Source organism: Typopeltis vanoorti, chromosome 17 (genome assembly GCF_054136105.1).
Source record: "Typopeltis vanoorti isolate ZY-2024b chromosome 17, IOZ_Tvanoo_1.0, whole genome shotgun sequence".
Lineage (NCBI taxonomy): Eukaryota > Metazoa > Arthropoda > Arachnida > Uropygi > Thelyphonidae > Typopeltis > Typopeltis vanoorti.
Genome location: NC_143565.1, coordinates 89,910,303 through 89,933,728, shown reverse-complemented (window position 1 = coordinate 89,933,728; position 23,426 = coordinate 89,910,303). Strand labels below are relative to the sequence as shown.

At 36.5% G+C, this 23,426-nt stretch overlaps 1 protein-coding gene across 2 annotated transcripts in view; it reads left to right on the top strand.

The window, feature by feature from the left end:
* The window catches only part of LOC150097617 (uncharacterized), a 334,050-nt gene that overhangs the window by 160,126 nt on the left and 150,498 nt on the right, over nt 1–23,426 (top strand). For both annotated transcript variants that reach the window (XM_090407322.1, XM_090407323.1), the window contains exons 10-11: nt 5,889–5,926; nt 19,973–20,121. In XM_090407322.1, coding sequence (XP_090263448.1) covers nt 5,889–5,926; nt 19,973–20,121 — 187 coding nt within the window. The remainder of the gene's footprint in view (nt 1–5,888; nt 5,927–19,972; nt 20,122–23,426) is intronic.

Here is a 23,426-nt window from a genome sequence, read left to right as displayed (position 1 = left end):
TCCCCTGATAGTTGACATATTTAGTTTTCTTTGCAGAGCAAGATTTGTTAACATGCCTCTTTACTACTACATCAGGCCTGGGTGGAGGTTATGGTTATGCCAAGAAGTTTGGGCATGTCCATATTTCTGACATTTAAAGCATCTCAGTGGATTAAGGATGTACAGTCTGTCAGGACAATAGAAATGCTCTGCTTTTACTGAGATTGAAAGCTTAGGTGTATCAAAAGTAAGGATGATGTTTCTGGGCTGCTGAACCAAGTGGCCATCTATACATGTCAAGATACACCTCATACTTGTCACTCTCTGATCTTTAAGCTCTGAACATATCTCTTCATATGGAACGTCAAGGAGATCCCATTCTGATATTACTTCTCTAGAAGAGTTTAGTGTTTTATGAAGTATCACTGTAATTGGTATTCCACCCATTGATGTAGCCTTAAGTAATTTTTATGAGTGTTGCTGACTAGATGTTTTCACAAAGATATTACCAGAACATAGTTTCTTAACTGTTTTGGGAGAACTTTCCTGTCTTTCTAAACCCTTTTGAATAAAGAAGGGTGACATTTTTCCATATTGGCTTTTCACCTGTTGCATGGATGATAAGAAACACTGGTACATTTATACTGCTATCACACATCTTTTGTTTCTTACTTCTGTTATCAAATGGTATATCTATAGTATCAGTACTTGTTTGGACTTGTTATGGCTTCTGAGGCATTAGAGCTACTTGCCCACTGTGGAGCCACACATGAACACCCACTTACTGGCAAGCAATGACTGTGCTCGTGAGAAAAATGTAAAGGTTACCCCAAGTGCTATACCAGCACCACAGCAAGACTTGAGCCCTGTCCACAGACCATATGGTATGAGACTTACTGCAACACCATTAATCCTAACCCTTGCAGGCAAGCCCACTAGCCAATTGAGTTTTGCTGGGCTCTCCATCTTGTTAAAGCAGTGACAATATGGGCAGTCTATCTGGCTTGGTACAGGCCAAAGTATTGCAAGCTACCAAGAATTCCCTTTCCAAATATTCATGGGTCACATTGCATGGCAAATGTAGCAGGCTATTGGATCCTGATGGTGATTTGGAAGAAAAGAGAGTAAATAATACATAGAGAAAGAATGTGGGGGAAAAAAGCAAAATGAAAAGAGATAGAATGAAAGACACTAGTACCATCACTAGTGTCTTTCATTCTATTCATTTCCATTCATTCATTGAAGTTCTGTCTACAATGATTAGGTGGCTTATGAACAGGGATGTATAGGAGATAGTTCCCTTTCACCATGACAGTTAATAACAAACTCTCTCATGTTGAAATTTTCCAACCGATTTCTTTAGAATAGGCATTCTGCTCTAAGGGCAATTCAGTGTAGTAGTCATAACTATTCCTGTTGTTCCCCACAAATTTGCTATAGTAAGGCTCAGTGATATGATTAAAGCATAAACAGCTGATAATAAATTATTAGGAAATTTGTGGAGGGACTTTATAGTAGACCTCTGTGTGGTAGTCATTATTTTGTCTTAGAAGGATAATTATGACTAAGGAGAGAAGTGGTAACTGGAAACCATGAAGGATGGAATTTCAGAAAGCTAGATTTCATAAAAGTTAATAGGTATTAAATGGTAGAATATTTAATGGGAGGATAATAATGCAAAATGAATAATAGCAAAGGCATATTGCATAATTTAATGATTTGTTTATTTGGAGAAATAAATGTTATATGACCAGATTCATATAGTTTTTATAAATTTTATCATTTTGACAAATAATTGCAGAAGCAATTGTAGATGGTGCTTATGTACTGATATACTTTGGAAGTACAGCAATGCCTAATCATTTGATATCTACCAGTCATAATGAGCAGCAAGAAATAGTCTGCTCCAGTTATTATTCAGGCATGCTTATTTTGTAAGCAGACAGGGATACAATCAGAGCATTTGAGGTGAATCAAAATAATTCAAAAAATTTTGTGTCAGATGATGAAGCGCTTGATGATGCTTGTGGGGTTGGCCAACTGATGATGAAAAAAGAAACTGAAGTCTGTGCAGTTGAGTAAGTTTTAAGTGACATGCCAAATGTATGTAGAAAGATTCAGTGTTAGTGATAAAATTCTTCGTTTACATTTACACCAACTTAGGAAAAGTGTGCAAAATTTAATAAGTAGATTTTACATAAACTCATAACCAACAACAAGCTTCAGATGCTATCAGTTTGCTTGTTGCTGCCATCGTATTATAATCTGACCCATTTTTGGATTATTTGTTGATGTGAATGGAAAAATGGCTTACGCACTACACACCAGATAATCACCTTACCAGTGAGAATATACTATTGAAGCCGAACTGCCAACACAATTTTTGCTGTATGTCAGTGGAATATAGCTAGTATTGGCATTGTAAACTTCTCTGTCCTGCCAAATGATCACATTCTCCTCCACATAACCACAGCAGGTTCATGATGTATTGCTTCAGAAACAGTATGAACTGGTTAACTGCAGCAGTGTTGTGCTCCTTCAGGACACGAATCTTTAAGACATGGCATGTGTGACTTAAGACAAATTCCACAGCCTTGGATGAGAAATTCTTTCCTTCCTTCCATATGCCCAAGACATCTTTATCTGATTATTATCTAGTTTTTACTGCTCTAATGCAAAATGACAATTTCAAAACAGAGGGAAATTGGAAGCAGAGTTGAATTTTTTTGATTGAAAATTCTGAAATTTAATGAGAATACTATTTATAATATTATCTCACTGGGAAAATATTATTGGTGCTTGTTTTTCTACATAACGCTCCCCCCTGTTTCTTTATGCACATTTTAATTTTGTCCTTAATATCACAATTTTTTTTTTTTAGTTAACCTGATAAATCTTGAGTCAGATGAGATTTTCAAAGAATTGCAGTATAAGAAAAAAATATGTAGAACATAGATCTCATAAATCAACTATTAAGTTATGAGTAGATACAAGTAACTATTATTAAAATTGTTAATTAAAGATTGTAAAGTAAACTTTAAATTGTGTCTAGTTAGGAATGCTCAAGATTAATCCTAAAAGTTTCATTTGAATTAATCATAACCAGTTGCTCAGGAATAATTTTGCAATTCATCGGTGAAGTATTCGGTGAATGTATTTAATTCTGGACAGTTAATGAAATAATGCTTGAGAAGCAAGATTTAACTAATGACTTAACAGAGATTTAGCAGCTGATATGGTTGGGTGAGGGATTTTATCTCTCTTTTAGTAGTAAACAGATGTACGTCAGGGTTAATTCTATTTTGGATATCTTCAATGAGCTGCTGAGATTGGGAATAGGTGCCTTCTGGTTGAAAATTTACAAGTGTTATTCCATTTCATAACGGTGGTTTGCTGCATAAATTGAAATATAGACTAATTAATATTGTTAGTATTATAGACTATTACTGGAAAAATTAATTAGGAATTTTACCTAGAATATACTTGACCTTGAATTTCTTGTTGACCAGAATACACTATGGTTTCATTAACTTGCCCAGAGATTGCAAGGGAAATAGATCAAGTTAAACACAATGATGTGATTTATTTCAACAGAAAAAATCTTCCATTGCATTCCACAGAACTTTCTGATTAAATTATATCAAATAGGTATTAAAGATTACCTAATGAGATCGATAGGAAATTGGTTGATACAGAACTATCAGTGTATATATATATATACTGATAGTTCTGTATAATAAACTAGCACTGTACAAGACAGTGCTAGTTTATTATTTTGACTAATTCTTCAATTATTCAATGTAAATTGATTCATCATTTATTTATTCACAAAGCTTAATAACAACTCAACGTGCAATAGAAAGAAGAATGTGCAATATAAACAAAATAGACCACGTAAGACACACACACACAGAAATCAGGAAGAAGTCTGGACTCACGGATATAATAAAAGCAATCTACAACAGCAAAAGAAGATGAGAGACAACAGATGGACAGTTGTCTTTACATTTTTTATTATATTATATTATATTATATTTTTTATTATATTTTATTTAAATTATATTATAATTTTACAAACGGGTATCTGAGAGACACCAAAAGGAAACCTGGAAGACCAGCCTTAAGGTGGGAAGACCCAATGATTAAGAAAGTTGGAAGAAAATGGAGAAGAAAGGCCCAAGACAGGAATAGCAGGACTCTTTACAACCTGCAGTCATGGAGAAATACTGACTAAAATCACAGTTCCATCAAGGAAATTTATTCATTTGGCTCAGGATACCAGCATTATTCATTCTATTATTTGTTTCCAAATTTAAACTATCATCTTTGATTAGAAAAGGCCTAAGTTCAGTTCTCGTCATGACGGAAGGAATCTTTATATGATTTTTTCAGTTATATGTATGTGTACATAAATGCTCTCAATCTTCTGTTCTCCTACTTGTGTGCTAAAACTGAACTAACTTGGGAACCAATTAAAGAAAGTTCTCATGATCTCATATGGAGGTAGCAGGGATTTTTTTGTCCCAGAAATTCAGGTTTTTCATCCTGCACACAGACAAATCGGCCTTTAGGACACATGCAATTTACAGACAAAAAATAAATCCATGGTAGTGGTGGTGAGCAGAAGATGGCATTGGTGTAGATGATAGAGATAGTGAGTTGTAGAGTAGGTGCCCTCCCTCAATGAGTCTTTGGACTCCTTGGAGGTGTTACGAAATAATAATAATAATAGTAATCTTTACTAAAAATTATTCTACAAATTCTTCACTGAGAATCTCTATTCAACAGCTACACAATAATAAATCAATACCAGACATCACCAACCAGCATGCACTTGTATACATACGAGTGCACACTGAATGGCATGCAACTCTGCTGTATTAGTTCAAGATCCTTCAGAACCTTACTTCACTAATACAGCAGAGTTGCATGCCATTCAGCATACACTTGTATGTATAAAAGAAAATTACTAAAAGTAATTTATGCAGGCTTAGTGAGTTCTTTACAGGCCATCTCCTGTAATGAATACCTTTAATTTTGATGTTTAGCTATGCTGGATTTCTAGCCAGATTGGAATGAAAAGAAATAGACTGCAGAAGCAGCTGCTAGATCAGCTCATACTTTTTCGACTTACTGTTTGACAGTACCATATGGACAGTTTATAAAATCAAAGCTAATTCCTCAGTGACAGTCATCTTGGCATTAAACAGTGATAAATAAATTGTGGTCATTGTTGAAACAAAAGAGAGGAAGTTGTTCTTGCTAGTTTCTGCATTGGTCACAGTAATCTTCACATTCATATTTACTGAGGAATGATTACCCATCTATGTGCAAAAAAATGTAAAATGCATCTAACCATTTGTCATATTCCGGTGGAATGCTGGCACTTTACGCAAAAGAGGAATGAAATTTTTACTTATCTTGCATAAGTAAAAATTTCAACTGAGGCTGATGTTATCAGACTCAGATGAATTGCATAAAGTTTTTACTTTTTAAAAAGAATTGATTTATACAATCACATTTGATTATAAATTTTATTTATATGTAGATACTGCATTGATTAACTTAGTTTTTTAATTACGTTTGTATATATAATTATTTACTGATTTATCCCTTTATAATTATCTGTTTATTAATATCTTGTACTGCTGTAACCTTTGATTTGGCACAGTATGGACTTTGCTATCATTGCTAAGAAACCATAAATCAATCAACCTACCAAATCCATCTAATTGACCATAACATTAAAAAATGTTTCAATGTTTTTTGTCCACGTTTTATAGGTATTTTCTACAAATTTTATTACCTCTCTGTTTTTATTACCGAGTGATTTTGAAAAGAAATATATTGTGAAAGTGTGAATAAATGGCCTTTATGTTGCTTTTTGATATATTTTTTTAATTTTATAGAATAAATGGATGTATACCTCAAGTACTCTCTGGAAATGGTAAGCACCTTTCATTTTTATACTTGTGTGAAACTTTTTTTTCAAACAGGTGTCAGATCATATTTATAAAAATATATGATGATTTCTTGTAAAAAAATGATTAATTGCCTTTAATATTACATCGCTTGTTAAAAGAACTTAATGAGAACATAATAAGGAATGATAAAAAAAATAAATAAAAAAAAATAAAGTCGACATATGTAATTTTCCCTTCAGCACTTCAGTCTTGGTCACAGCTGTGTGAGAACAGAATACACTATTCAAGTTGAAAGGAAACAATCAGCAGTTATAAATATTTAATGAATAAATATTATATAAAAAAATAGAAATAAAGAATATTAAAAAGTTGACATTAAAATATATAGTGTGAATGTTTTTTGTCCATGTTTTATAGGTATTTTTATTACCTCTTTTATAGGTATTTTTATTACAAATTTTATTACCTCTCTGTTTATTACCTCTCATGGCTAACAGAAGATGATATATAGAAGATGATATATCCCAAGGTTATATATAATATAACCTTGGGATAGAATGTGAAGGGTATAGTGTGTTCAGGAAAGATAGAGAGAAAAGAATGGGGGAAGGAGTGTTACTGATGATAGCTGATGAACTGCAGCCAAAGAGGATAGAAGTTTGACTGCAGGATAATGAAAATAGCACATTTCGATGCTGTCTGATGTGAGATTGAGACCAGCAGAACAAAATATGCAGTTTGGTGCTGCTATAGACCAGGGGATGGAATAGATGATGGAGATAGTATGCATCGGCAAACTGTGGTAACATTGATTGGAAGGAGGAGAGGACACATGGGAGGAGGAGGGTAATGGATTTTATGCAGTTACTGAGGGATAATTACCTGAGACAGCATGTAATGGATATACTAGGAGTTCGACAGTGTTCGATCTAGTAATTGCATTGAGAATTTGACTATAATGAATATGACCACGTTGTCACCAATTGGTGAGAGTAAGCATATGGTCTTGACCTGGAAGGTGACTAAATGTGTAGAATTTTCAGTTAAGACAGAGTGTATGTGTAATTACTGGGCTGGTGATGGTCTGGTGATTGCTTCACAGAACTAAGATTTAGGTACACCGTCTGAAAATGGCTCAGATTTGGATGTTAAAGTAATGTTTCGCGTTTCCAGGAAGAAATGATTGAGTTTCAGTTGATTGGGGTGGAGTATCTGTTTTGTTTCCAGCAAACTATATAACTAGTGTCATTGGTATATTTTTATGTACGAGGGTGGTCTGAAAAGTTCTCGGCCTAACAATGAAAAAACAAATTTATAATTTCAAAATTATTTTTATTTTCAACATAACCTCCCTTAAGACTAATACATTTATTCCAGTGATGCCCCAGCTCTACTATCCCATCCCTGTAGTTGTTCTCAGTAAGATCTGCAAAATACGCCTCTACAGCTGCAATCACCTCTGGATTCAAAGAAAAACACTGACCAGAGAGGAAGAGTTTTAGTTTTGGGAAGAGATAGAAGTCAGAGGGAGCCAAATCTGGGGAATACGGTGGATGTTCCAACATTTCACAGTGCAGATCCCTTAATTTTCCCATTGCCAATACACCTTTGTGGGCAGGTGCATTGTCCTGATGAAAGATGATTTTTTTCCTTCTACAAACCGGGTCTTTTCTCACGAATTTTTTCTCTTAGTCTGTTTAAAAGATCGGAATAATATTCCCCGGTTATTGTTTTACCCTTTTCAATATAATTAATAAACAAAATGCCTTTAGCATCACAAAACACTGATGCCATGACCTTTTTTGCTGATCGAACTGACTTGTTCTTCTTTGCTGCTGAACAACTGGCTTCTGTCCACTGTTTTGACTGCTGTTTGAATTCTGGTATGTAATGGTGAATCCAAGTCTCATCCATAGTAATAAATTGATGCACAAAATCAGTTTTATTCTTGTTAAAACACTCGAAGCGTTGTTCAGAGATTTTCATGCGAGTTCGTTTTTGATCTGCTGTGAGCAAGCGTGGCACCCATCTTGCACAAAGTTTTTTCATTTGCAATTCTTCATGGAAAATATATGCTACACATTCTTTTGAAATGCCTATAGTCTCAGCAATTTCATGTACTTTGACTTGCCTGTCATCCAATACCATATCATGCAATTGATCAATGATTTCTGGTGTTGTTACTCTTTTTGGACATCCTTCATGTGGATCACCTTCAAGGATGGTTCAGCGACGTTTGAGCTTGGCAGCCCATTTTTTCATTGTCGAAAACGAAGGAGAAGAGTGCTCATAAACTTTTATGAGCACTCTTTCAAATTTTTTTTTCACTGTTCCTTACCACATACAACTTACTACATAAAAGGAGAAAGTATGGTATGAGAGAGGACTTGAAAGAATTACTAGAAGTAGCAAAAGAAAAGAGGGAGAAAGTTAAGATGGTGAGTCTGTTGCCATGGCATGACAGAGCAGAATTGGGAAGAAGGGCCATAATAGCGAAGGAGTCTATGCGTAGGTTATGCAGGAGGAGTGGTGTGGAGTTTGTGGATGTATGAAGGGAGTTTGATGTCTGAAAGGACTTGTACGATAAGGATGGTTTGACTCTGAATGGATTTGGTGTTCGGAGACTGGAAAAATTGTTGCTGAATGAAGTGAAAGTGGATGTTCAGAATCAGGGAAACTGGAGCTTTTGAGGTGGGAGAAGCAGTTGAGTAGATACGCAGACATCATTGGGGGCAGTTGAGTTGTAAGAATGTGTATAATATAACCTGAGTTTGTGTTACCACGAGTAACAAAAAAGAATCAGATAGTTAGTATAAGGTGTCAAGATAGGGGTAGGACTAGGTGGCTTTTGCACTTTATGTAAACTAATTCCAGGAGTATTAGGAACAAGCAGGAAGAATTTTTGCCCTTGGTTGGTTCATCCCGGCCAAATGTTATTGGCATTAGTGAGACATGGCTAACAGAAGATGATATAGTTAGTGGGATAGAATGTGAAAAGTATAGTGTATTTAGGAAAGATAGAGAGAAAAGAATGGGGAAAGGAGTGTTACTGATGATTGCCGATGAACTGCAGCTAAAGAGAATAGAAGTTTGACTGCAGGATAATGAAAATAGACCAGGCTGTAGACCAGGGGATGGAATAGACGATTGAGATAGTATGCATCGACAAATAGACTCAAGGAGTGGAGGACAGGTAATTATTGTGGGTATTTCAACTATGGTAACATTGATTGGAAGGAGGAGAGGACACATGGGAGGAAGATAATGAATTTTATGCAGTTACTGAGGGATAATTATCTGAGACAGCATGTAATGGAATATACTAGGAGTTTGAGAATGTTCAATCTAGTAATTGCATTTGAGAATTTGACTATAACGAATATGACCACATTGTCACCAATTGGTGAGAGAGTAATCATATGGTCTTGACTTAGAAGTTGGCTAAACATGTAGAATTTTCATTTAAGACAGAGTGAATGTGTAATTACTGGACTGGTAAGTACGATAAGCTTAGGCTTGGATCAGTGCCATGGCATGTAAAACTGCAAGAGCTGGATGTTGATAGTACATGGGAAGTAGTAAAGGAGTGTTTGAGGGAGGTAATGGCTGACTGCATACCTAGAGTCAGGAGAGTAAATCAATCATCATCATCAACATTAAATTTCTGTCATGTATCCTCAGTGGGGTGTACAGGATATGATAATACTACATGAAAAATTTACATCATTATTAACTTCCTATCTACAATTTTCCTCCAAATCAATCTGTTACCTGTCAAGACTCCAACATTGTCAGATCTTATATTTCTATCTTCTAAGGCACTTTTTATCTTATCAATACACCTATATCTTGGTCTTCCTCTGGGTCGTTTTCTTGCCAACCTGTTACAGAACATTTGTTTTGCTAATCTTTCCTTTCCCATTCTGTTTAAGTGACCATACCACCTGAGATTAGTTTTGCTAACACATTCCTGGATGCTGACAATGTCAAGTTCTTTCCTAATATTCTTGTTTTTAATATGATATTGCCACTGATGCCATCTGTTCATGCCCCTAATCTTTCTCAGGACTCTCATATCTGTGGTCTCTAGTCTTTGGTCAAGTGTTTTACTTCTGACCAGCTCTCAGATCCATAAGTTAAAATTGGTTTGAACACTGTCTTGTATACAGCTAATTTAGTGTTTGGAATAAATATAAATTTATTCAGTTGACTTCCTACCATACCAGCTTTGTTGATTTTGTTGTCTATTTCCATATTTAATTTACTATCTTCACTAAAAATCATGCCTAAGTAGCTGAAATGTTTTACTTGTTCTATAGGTTCTCCATTAACGATGCAGTTGATATTTTCAATGCTTCTGCCTATTTTAATTGAATTTGTCATGCTATTGCTCACCATATCTTATTACAACAGTTATTCAATTTAGTCAGAGAATCTTGCAGACTTGTATCAGATTTATTTAGAAGTATAACATCATCCGCATAAAGCAAAGAGCTGACATTAACATCTCCAATTTTGATATCAGGTTTAATACCATCTTTCCTTCATAATATGATCCATATAGATAATGAATAACAGAGGGGATTATATACATCCTCGTCTCACACCAGATTTAACATTAAACCATCTTCCTGTAATTTCTTCAATTCTAACTGCTAACTTACAACTCAAATAAAGATTAAATATTGCTTGATATAATGCCCCACTGACACCATATAACTGGAGCATTTTGAATAGCTTCTCTCTTGGCACCTTGTCATATGCCTTTTCCAATCTACAAAACTTAAATACAGATCTTTGTTATATTCCCACAGTTTCTCAACTATTTGTCGTAAAGTGAAGATCTAATCCTGACAGCTTCTATTTGGCCTGAATCCGGCTTGTTCTTCATCAGATTTTCTTCCACAGTCCTTCTCAACCGTTTCTCAAGTATATTTGCATAAATCTTACCTGAGGTACTTCTCAGTAGAGAAATACCTCTGTAATTCTCACGTTCAGTTTTATTTCCTTTTTTATATATGGGTACTATAAGAGCTCTATTCGTCCTTCTGTCCAGGCCTTCTGACTATGCAGTGCAGCCACTGTAAGACTTTTATACTTACATACTTGAGCATTTCTGGTCGAATATCATCTGCTCCAGCAGATGATATTCTTTTTATTAAATCTTTTTATTATTAAAAATTTTTATTTTTACTAAACTATATAATTTTAAATCATCTGCTGGAGCAGATGATTTAAAACTACTACTGCCTTTCCACATTTCACTTTTGATGGCTTTTTTTATTTTTAAGTATGCCTATGTACTCCTGACTGCATGCCTGTCGAGTGTTTTTTACCACTGTGCTTTCACTGCTTGTTTCATTTAGCAATATTTCGAAGTATTTACTCCATACTTCAAGAATATCTTTTTCTCCAGTTTTCATGCCACCTTTATCATCTCTAATTCCTTTTGCAGCACTCTTTCCTCTTTTTCTGAGCTTCTTCAACAACCTCCAGAATATCTCTTGCCACCTTCTTGATATTTATTTTCTATGTTTTTACCAAAGTCTTCCCATGACTTTTTGACACAGTGTTTAGCTTTCTTACATTTGTCTCTGTATTCTCTAAGAGCACAAGCCTGACTTATTTGCCAGGAACTTTTGATATGCTTTCTTCTTTCCTTCACTGCCTCTTTAACTTCCTGTGTCCACCATGAAGTTCTGAGTTTTCTATCCTTGCAGAACACACCACATGCCTCTCTGGCTGAATCAGTCAATGTTTTCTTCAGGGCTTGACACTGAATCTCCAAGGTTTGGTTTCTGTTCACAAAGTCTTTCATTTTTTCTTGAATAATAATGTTTGTGTATTTTAGTCTACAGTTCACATCTGAGAGCTGCTCAACTTTTATTTGCTTTAAAACTTTCTTACACTTTCTTCTTTTCAGTATGAAATTCAATTTTATCCTACTCAAGACTAAATGGTGAACACTTCTAATTTCAAATCCTCTGTATACCTTAGTGTCCTGTACCAGAGAGAAAACATCACTATCAACAATAACATAGTCAGTGGGACTTTTCTTATTCCTTGCATCTTCTCTCCATGTGAATTTGTGCACATTTTTATGTTGGAACATGGTATTAATAATAACCAGTCCATGTCCTGAGTAGAAATCCAACAGGTATTTGCCATTATTATTAGCTTTGCTCTTTTCTCAAAATTTTCCCAAAACATTTTTGTATATCTGACAATTATTTCCTACTCTGCTATATAGATTCCCATCAAGAACCAACTTTACATTTTTCATTGTGTCAGTTGCTTTCTCTAAAGTGTCAAAAAATTCCTCAACTTCTACCTTAGTAGAACCTTCTGTGGGACAACAGACACAAATAAGTCTCATTGTCCAGTTCCCCATTCTGATATTTGCTCACATCATTCTACTTCAGACACTGTCATTGAAGAAGATTAGCCTCATATTTAGTGTTGAATAATATAGCTACTCCTTTTTTTCCTTGATTGTCATTGCCTGAATATAACATTTTATATTTATTGCTTGGAAAGATCTCACCAGTTTTTGTCTTTTTTGTTTGTCACCTGTACTAAGTCAAACTGGTACTTATCTAATTCTTCAGTCAGCGCCGTTTCTTTGTTATCCAGGCTTCTGTTGAGAGTACTGATCTTGAACTCTGGTGATGTTGAGTTGGGGTGTGTTTTAGGATTTGTTCCAGTAGCTGACTTTTCGCTGTTTGCCCTGGTTCCCTGGCGAAAACAACAAGGTGCTTGTTTAACCGGGCAACGTCCCACATGGCATGAAATTCTGTCATGTTGCACGATCAAGTGGGAGTGAAATGGATGATTATCATCATCAAGCTGGAACTGCAAAAAAAAAAAAAAAAAGAAACAGTTGTAGAGGGATTTTAAGGAGAAAGGTGACCCTCATTCATATGAACAGTATGAAGCCCAGACCAGAATGGTAAATAAGGGTAAATGGTAAGAAAGGCTAAATCAGATTATGAAAAGAAGTTAGCAATGCAGACAAAAGTAGAATTACTAAGCAAACACTTTGCAAGAGTATACCATCCAGGGTATTGCAATATTGAGGAAACTGATGGCTTATACAGGAACTGAAGTGAATGAAATGGAAGTGAATAACATATTACAGAATCTTAATGTGAATACATCTGTGGTATTGGATGGTATACCAGGTCGAGTCATATGTGAAGTGGCAAAGGAATTGTCAGTACCCTTGACCATATTGTTTAATTTAAGTCTCAGCTCTGAGTTAGTCTCGAGAGGATGGAAAGAGGTGGAAATAGCTCCATTGCATAAAGGAGGCTCCAGGACTGCTGTTGCAAATTACCGACCAATCAGGAATTGTTGTCAAGGTATTGGAGAAGTTGATCAAGAGCATCACATGGGATACTGTTTGGGGGGGGGGGGTATGAAGGGTAGATCATGCCTCAGTAACTTGATCACTTTTTATAATACAGTGATGACTGAATTCGATAAGGGTAATGGGTTTACAGTGATACTGCTGGACTTTGCAAAGGCTTTTGAAAGGATACCACATGGAATTCTAATCAGTAAGCTGAAGCATATGGGAATGGATTTAGGGTTGGTGAGATGGATAGGAGGGTGGTTGATGGTGAGATATCAGAGAGTAGTTTATTCTGGAGTAGAGTCCGAAAGAAGGCCTGTGACTAGTGGTGTGCCTCAAGGTTCTGTTCTTGGGCCACTGCTATTTAATTTGTTCATTAATGATATAGGAAAGGATTTGAGAGGGACTGTTCAGTTATTTGCCGATGATGCCAAGTTGGGTAGAGCAATAGTGAATACATAAGATGTAAAAATTTTGCACGATGATTTGGATAGATTGGCACACTAGGCTAAGGAGAATGAATGTCGAATGTGGCAAAAGTGGCAACCCAAAGTACATGGGCTATGCATTTTGGGTTGAAAAGATTATCAGCAATATACCACATTGGTAGAACCGTACTCCAGGAAATTGACAAAGCCAGAGATTTGCGAGTGTTGGTGGATAGGGAGTTGAAGTTAAGAGGGCACATAGAAAAAAGTGGCTGAATCGGCTCATCAGATCGCTTGGTTACTGGAGAATACTTTGATGAGCAGAGACAAACAGGTTATTGTTCTTTTTATCGAGCCTTAATAAGACCTCATCTTGACTACTGTGCGCAGATTCTGGGCACCAGGGTTTCTTGATGATGGGGAGGAGGCAGAGAGGATCCAGACGCGAGTGACCAAGATGGTAGCTGGTCTATGGAATGAACCTTATGAGAACAGGTTGAAGATTTGTGGGTTACAGAAATTGGTTGATAGGTAGAAAAGGAGTGATATGATTGAGACATTCAAATTACTGAGGGATTTTTACAAGATTAATTCAGAGGAAATTTTTCAGAACAGGTCTGGTAGTGGGAGAACTAGGGGCCATTCATGGAAACTGAGCAAGAATGTGGTTAGCAAGGGTGTTAGAACTAGGAAAAGTTCAAAAGTATCATGATGTATTCATTACTCCCTTGTCTATCTGAACCAACACATTGTTATTAAATATAAGCAGACTACTTTGATAAGACTTTCTCTTAGTAAACCCAATGTTACGGCCAATGAAACCTTTTTAGATATATTAAATTATTATTCACTTTTACAACCATAATTTGGCGTCAACCAAATCTCAATCTTAATGATGGACTCTCTGTGCCAAAAATCTGGGAAATTGCTTGATTAAAAACTATGCTGATTAATTCTATAATTTATTTATTTTAATCACACACACACTTCAGCTGATCCTAATAGTATAGTTTCTTTTTATCTGGCTGTCTCATTGCAGCATATATGGAGAGATTCTATTCTCCATATACCATTGTTGTTTAATATTTTGGATTTCAAACTGTTTTACGCTGGCGATGATCCAGCATATGTGAATCAAAACATTTGTAATTAATCCATCTTAATTAAATATTTTCAGCTTTGTCTATGTATTATTTATTCACAGTGAGTAATGCACAGTTATCTATTATCTGATTCAAAACTCTCAGATTGTGGGTTTTGAATCTAACTGCAGGCATCAATATTTTTATTATTATTATTATTATTATTCAGGCTTCCATGCCGTCAAAAGACTCATTGTGGGAGGTCCCTCCTAGGAAACACGAAGTCTATCATACCACTCCTTAAATGCATTGACTGTTCTCGCTCTCTTACCACTCCATCAGGCAATGCATTCCATGGTTCAACCACCCTCCATGCAAAGAAACCACTCCTCACACTCTTTCTCACAGTTTCCTTTTGTAACTTCCAGGGATGGCTCCTTGTCATGACTCCTTCCTGCTGTTCAACCAAGCAAAAGAACTCCCCAGTGTCAACCCTCTAACCACCTCTCAACAATTTAAAAGTCTCAATCATATCACCCCTCCTCCTTCTATCCACCAAACTCCGCAGTCGACACTCCCTCAGCCGATCCTCATAACTAACATTGTACAGTCCTGACACCATCTTTGTTATCTGCCTTTGTACCCTTTCCACAGTTAATTTATCCCCTTCAAATCCTGGGGAACTGTGTGGTCTGATCAGTCTTATACAACGGATTGATAACCATTTTATTTCTGCAGGTCAGTGTCCTTCTCATTATTGCAGCAGTCCTCTGCGTTACCTTCACTACCTTTGCAGTATGTCCCCTAAATTTCAGGTTTCTATCAATCATCAAACCCAGAACTCTTGTTCTCCTACTTCCTCCAGTTTATCTCATCCCATAGAGTATGCAGTGTCCCATCGATGTGTCTCAAACCTCAAGACCTTACATTTTGCTGCATTAAACTGACCCCTATTCATTTGCCCATCTATCTAGCTTATTCAAATCCTCTTGCAGGGCTACCACAGCTTCGCATCATCTGCAAACAACCGAATATCCCCTTGCAATCCACGGACAATGTCATTAATATAAAGGTTAAACAATATAGGTCCCAGTACTGAGTCCTGTGGAGCCCCACTTGTAACCTTCTGCCTATTTGATATTGCTCCACCATACACAACTCTCTGATACCTATCGGACAGTCAATCCTGAATTCAGTTGACCAATCTGACATCCAGACCCATTAGCTGCAACTTGAATATCAGCTTATCATGTGGCAACCTGTCAAATGCCTTTGCTAAGTCTAGAAAAATGGCAGTATATGCCTTTCCCTCATCTAATGCTGTTGTAACGTTATCATAAAAGGCTAGCATATTGCTAAAACAAGACCGCCCCTTCACAAATCCATGTTGACTCTCACTGATAACATTAACCTCATCTGCCCAATGCCGTATATGGTCACTCACTACTTTCTCCAAGATCTTACTAACTACTGATGACACATAAACTGGCCTATAATTAGACACCGCCCTTATGCAATGGCACTATCTTACCTTCCTTCCATTCCATGGGCACCTTTCCTGCAGCCAGACTTTCATTGAAAAGCCTGGTCAAGGGCACTGTCAGTTCCTTAGCACATTCTCTCAAAACTCGTGGTGAAATACCATCAAGTCCCACAGCTTTACTAACATCCAGAGTACTCAGTATGATGAACACACTCTCCTCCTGCACCTCTAAACCTCGAACCTGCTCCACCATTTTGCTCCACCTCTAGTATTCAAATTGACTCCTCCAGGATGAAATACTCCAATAAAGTGTTCATTGAACAATTCCACTATGTCCTCTGCATCAGTCACTCTAATTCCCATTTTTATCTCACAATGTCATTCTTCCTCAGTCATTTCTCCTCCTACTGGCCACATAGCTAAAAAATTCCCTAGGATTTTCCTTGGATCTAACAGCCAATCTTTTTTCATATTCCAGTTTTGCCTTCCTTACCATACTAGTCACTCTTCTGGCCTATGTCTTATATTTTTCATGTATCTTCACTTCACCTGTCTCCTTATATCTCTTCCATAGCCTCTTTTTTGCATGCAGTTCATGTTTAATATTGTTTGTCATCCACTTTACTCCAAATTGTGCTCTCTTCTTTACTCGTGGAATACAGCTTACCGTTGCTGCTAACAAATATTCCTTCACAATTTCCCAAACACTAATGATATCCTGGCCTTCCAATTCCTCCCTCCATGAAACTTCCCCAAGTTGACATCTAAGACTATTATAATCACCTGCTTTATAATTCCACATACATTCCCGTCTCTTTGATACTCCTGCATGTCTATTCATTTTCCATATAAGTTAAAACCATATGGTCACTCTCTCCAACTGGTGGGAGAGATGTCATCTCAGTTATTATCAGCTCTTCTGATACAATAACCAAATCCAAAACTCTTGAACCTCTTGTTCCCTCTGTTACATGTTGCCTAAGACATTTGACCCTCAAGAATTCTAGAAATTCCATTCCCTTATTGCTACATGCATCTTCCTTTCCCCAATCTATACTGCTGTAGTTAAAATCTTCCATAACAATCATTCTTCTTGCACTTGCCATGCTCAACTGTCTCAACATCTCCTGGTCCCCACCATCTGTGCTCCTTGGTCTGTAGCAACATCCCACTAAATATCCTGTCTTGCCCACTTCCATCTCACACCATATGCTTTCAAAATCATTAGTATCACAGCCTTCCAAAGCCTACACTCTTAGAGGACATAGGTCGTCACTTATCATAAGCTATACTTCACCACCACGCTTTCCCTTCCTATCCTGCTGAAAAATGCTGTGCCCAGCAACTTCTATTCCTGTTATTATATCCTCTTCTGTCAACCATGTCTCTGTGATCCCAATAATCTTTGGCTAGGCTGATGCTACTCCTGGCATTGGTATAAAGCATAAAAATGCCATTGTTTCTATACCCAGCATTATCCCCTCTAGACTCCACTGGGCTCAGCGTTACCTGATGTTGTTCCCCTTCTCCCAAGTGCCCATTCCCACAAGAGGCCACCCCTGCTACCATCTACACTGGGACACACTGACTCAGAACAGCAATCTCTCCAGATGCCTACATCCTTCTTCATTCAAATGCAGGTGGTCTCTCGCATACAATTCCTCTCTGCTCTCAAACGCACTCCAAGCATGCACATATTCGAATTTTCTCTTCTGACACATTCTGGCTATTATGCCATTCAATATCACCGCTCTTCTGCTTAGCTCGACATTATCATACCTAGGCAACACACACGCACACACACACACACTATCTTTCCTCTCTGTGTCTTCTTTCGTACAGCCTCAAGCAAGTATCTCATATCTCTCTCTCTGCCCTATTCACACCACCACTCAAGTCATTTGTTCCCACCATTGCAATCATCTCATCCACCCTTTCACCTCTCTTAATTGCCATAGCCAAACTTTCTATCGTTCCTCCTGGCAAACGCTCCTTGCGCATCCTATCTTGAACACCACGGATCATTGAGTCCCCATACATTACATTTCTTATCATCATATTCCTCGATTGCTCACATGCATCCCTCACTCTCTCTCTTGTAACAGTTTCTCTCTGTGCTCTCCTACTTACCTGCCTTCCTGACATCACTCCATCTCTAGTCTCTGTGCTCCCTTGCATTCCTCTCATTCGTTCTCTCCTGCTGTTTCCATTCTTTCCTCTTCTATCATTCCTATATCTGGCACTCATTCCCTCTCTTCCACTTATCCCATTCTCACCTCTTCTATCATTCATACAACTCTCTCTCATTCCCATTCTCTCCTCTTCTAATACTCCTGTAACTCTCTCTCATTTCCTCTCTTATACTGTTCCTATTCTCTCTTCTTCTGCCATTCCCATAACTCTCTCTCAATCCCTCTCCTCTACTATTGTTCCTATTCTCTCCTCTTCTCTCATTCCCATAACTCTCTCTCTCTCCTCCTCCTCTGATTCGCCTTGCATTCGTCTCTTCCATTCACTTAATTTCATCTTTCACACTTCTCATCTCTGCTCTTTCAGCTCATCTATCTCTCTCTCTGTAAGTCAGCCATTCTTGTTGCCATTCATCCTCCCAATTGAGACTTATCTCCTGAAACTTCAGAATCATTCAACCTTTCCATACTTTCCACTCTTATTATTTTATTCATACTTCTCTCGCCCTCTATCATCTCTCTCTCTCTCTACGTGGAGAATCTCCCGTCTCTGACTCAATGAGGTCAGTTATGGTCATTTGTAAATCACCAAGTTCCTCCCATTGCCTGCATTTTGTGCATATACATTCCCCCCTTCTTTCTCCTGCCACATATACAATCGCCGGGACATGTACATTCCGCAAGTCCCACATGCTACAAAATCCTGTATGATACACTCAAAATGGAGTCCTTAAATGGGAGGGGGAACTTGGCGATACACCATGTGTAATTTTAACTGCCGCTGCCGCCATTATTTAAAATAGTGTCGCTAATTAATGTCAAAAAATAAACACTAAATAAGTATCAGGGAGTATAACTATAAGAAAAAGTACAAACAATTTCAAACAGAACATTTAGTACACTAGATATAAATGAAATGAAATAACAAAATAATGAAAACTTATCCTTCGTCTTGTCTTCCACCATTATGCATTAGATTCCGACCCCATCTTCTTGGTAACCAAAATACACAATAATCCGACAACAACTTGTAAGTTGTAAACTTGTAAACACTCGTATTCCAGAAAACAACTTAGCACTACAAAAACGTAGAAAAAACGGACTATTCTGCAATTAATGAGCACTTTCTTCAACACAGCTCAAATTCCCTGCCACGTGCTATGGCGACTCTAGAGACACTCAAGCCACTCTAGTGCCAAACATTTGTGAATGTCTTTAAGTGGAAATGAGACTACTGGCACCACCACCACTGGAGGCAGGTCTGAAGTAGCTTGAAGAAAGTTTCATTTCTAGTCTCAGAGCAGAGTTTCTGGATTATGTAAAAAATAAATAATATAAAAATAATAACAAAAAACCATAAGCCTACTTACTATTTTAATGTACTATAGGTACCACTTGTGAGTGAGACATAAACTTATCAGGTTTAGACTAGGTTATTGCCTTTTGTGACTAGTTTTGACAGAAATTATGAAACTTTTTTGTCAACTGTTATTTTCTTTCTTTCTTTTTTTTTATTTATTTTGTTTTGTTTAGAACCTGTAAAAGAGCAAACTATTCCAAATAGATTCCTAGGAGAGTCAGAATTCCATCATAAGATACAGCAGCTATCCTCTAGAAATCAGTATTCAGGTTTAAAAATAAAGAATATAGAAGCCCATACTTCAGCAGTGATAGATATTAAAGTAAGTAATGCTGGGAAGGTGGTGGGGGGAGCAAGAAGTCTAAATTCCATTTCCAGTCATGATTTTGTTTTTTAACATAACTTTTTAATTTTTCTTTACTACTGTAAATAGAAGAACTAATAAAAAAATTATGAAAAATTTTATCTGTAAAAGATGTAAAAGAACTATTAATTCTTTTACATCTTTAACAAATGTTATAGTAAAAAATAATAATTTGTCTTACTTAGAAATAAACAGAAAAGGTTAGTCATAAGAAAAATAAATTCATCATTTATGTTTCTTATGACTAATCTTTTCTGTTTATTTCTTCTGCTGTAGTCACCATTAACTTTAGTAATTTTTAATTATATTTTACTACTAGCTAATGATGTAGAGAACTCACTCATGCAAGGTACATGCCTCAAGTGGCAAATAAGGAAAACCTTACAAGAATTGCTTTGAATAAAGAAGCCACTATTGAAAAATGGGAATTTCACTCATTCTCTGAAAAGGACCTCTGCAACTCTACTACTTTTTCTAGCAGTTACTTCACCCCAAAACTTAATAACATGATTGTGATTTTTAAGGAATCTTATGTAGCATTGGCTGTTCTGCATGAAAATTGGAGCTACATTCTACTATAAATAGTATTACTATAGATGAAGGAAAGAGAAGATACATGATTAACTTCAGGCACTTTGGATTAACTTTGGATTGTCTGGGGCTTCAAATGGGTTCTTGTGATACTTACTATAGAGATGGAGGGGGGGGGGGATTGACATTGATATCCTAGAAATTACAGAGACCAAATGGAATAGAGAGTGACATTTCATAATGCATGAGTTATTTATTTTCTGAGAGGGATTGCTGAGAAAAAAGTCAGGCAAAATCCCTTGGTTACTAACTCATAAATGGAGTAGGATAACTTTTCTATTAGACCAAAGAGTCTCATTCTAAACACATGACAGTTGTGGTTTATACCCTGTTACAGATAGCATTATGAAGAAAGTGAGGAATTCTATACAAACCTGCTGGCTTTTTTGGGACCTACTGGCTCAGGAAGAGAGAGAGAGAGAGAGAAAAAGGATCTCTTCATTCTAAGTGACCTCAATACACAAGTGGAAAAGAGTATGTGAGTTTGGTCTAGGAAATTGAACCACCTGGGTTGAAAGATAGCTAGAATTTGCTTGTAGCACCCTCTAACCTGTTTATTCTTGGACATCAAACATCAGTGAGTCATGTCACTAGATGGATTATATCATACTGCCAGAATGGAAAAATGCAGCTTTGATATGCACACTTGGCCATGTGCAGACTATGGCACAGACTGTTAACTAGTAAGAGCCAGAGTAAGACTAAGAATAAAATCTCTCAAGGGAATCCTGCCCTACTATCAGAGTGATCCTGAGAGTTCACAGAAGAAACATCAGAAAGCTTGAATGCTTTTGTGGAGATCGGTAAGGAGTGCACACATGTTAACATCCCTGATTTTTTGTTTCTCAGAAATCTCATAGCTAAGGTCTCTAGTCCTCGATAATCTGTTTTACTCGGCTCTCAAATTAATATTTCCATATAAATGTATTCAGTTGACTCCACCATACCAACTTTGCTTATTCTATTGTCTGTATCCATATTTAATTTGTATCAGCAGTAAAACTGGTGACTAAATAGTTTGGCCAGAGGACTAGTTTGTTCTTTTCCAAGTTTCTCTTCCACAAATTTTCTTAGTCTCTTTCAAGTATGTTTACATAAATCTTATCTGAAACACATAGTATGGAAATTCCTCTGTAATGTTCATATTCAGTTTTGTTTTCCATTTTACAGATAGGTATTAGAATAGCATTATTCCATCCTGATGAATTATGCTGTGCAGTCACTGTAAAAAAATTAAATTTCCATATGTGAGCATATCTGATTGAATATCATCTACTTCAGATGATTTTCCATATGTCAGGTTTTTGATGGCTATTTCCACCTCAACTATTAATATGTATACCTCTGATGAATCCCTTGTGTATTTTCGACAACTGTTCTTTCCCTTCTTGTTTCATTCAGTAGCCTTTCTGAGTAATTACTTTAAACTTCTCCAAGACCTTTTATAGGATCTGACATCGAGGGCTGTTCAACAAGTTACCATCATTTGGTAACCAAGCTTTCTCTTATTTGAGTCTCCGTCATGCCAAATTCGCTGTTGGGAATTGTAACTCACAATATTTCTCTTCTACCTGGATCCATCACCACACAAGAAATATTGTATCGATTGTCTCAAAAGGGAGCTGTGCATGTTAAGGGTTCTACAGGGCAAGGCATAGTCAATTCAGACATGGACGAAATTTAGCAGAAAAACAGAATCAAGTCAGCAAGCAGAAGGAAAGATAAGAAGAAGACTTATGTGTGAACAAAAGGTTAATGTGAAAGACTGGTCTGAACAAGAATTGTGAGTAATTATAATACTGAACAAGAACGTATGTCAAATGTCTATGTTTATGAGATAATGTATATTAATGTTGAATTAGGCTTAAACAGAGCATGTCTTATATTCAGTTTATATTATGCTAGATTATGAATTAGCTTAGAACTAACTAACAAACTAACTGACTAATTAGCTTAGAATTTGGAAATATAAGGTTAGGTTAGAAGGAATTGAGACTAGTAAGAGTATTGTAATGACATTGTGTATATATGAGAATCATTCTGTAAATAGTTCCTTTTGACTTAATTAAATGGTTTGTGGACAACACATTGGACTGATTCTGGCAGTGCACTATCCTAAAAAATTTTGAACCTGCATAAGATAGAAGCTTATATGAGATTTATATTTAAGCCATTTAAAGTAAGGATATATATGCAGGGAATACGAACGATATCTGCTTTGTCTTTGGTTTAAGATCTTATAATCTCACACTCAGTATATAGTCTAACTGGCACAGTCGTTAAACAAATTTCTTCAACTATAGAGCATGAGAAATAAAGTATAGTAGAAACAGGTAGATGGTAGAAGTCGAGAGTTAAGGAAGCCGACCATTCGTGATAATTGAGTAAAGAGAAAGCAAAGACAAAGCAGGATAGTGGAAGTATAAAATATGTAATACAGTATAACAAAATGGCACAGTCTACGATGATATAACAACAGATTTTTGGTAATAACAGCAAAACGTAATTGATACACCACAGCAAGTCAGCTTGCAAGTTGGCTCCATTCAAGCACAGGTATGTGGATATCTTGACAAACTGTGACAAGACATCTGCAACAAGTAGGCCTATACATCCGAAGGCCTGTAGTCTACATCCCTTTATCCACAGCACATCATAGAGCATGATTTGAG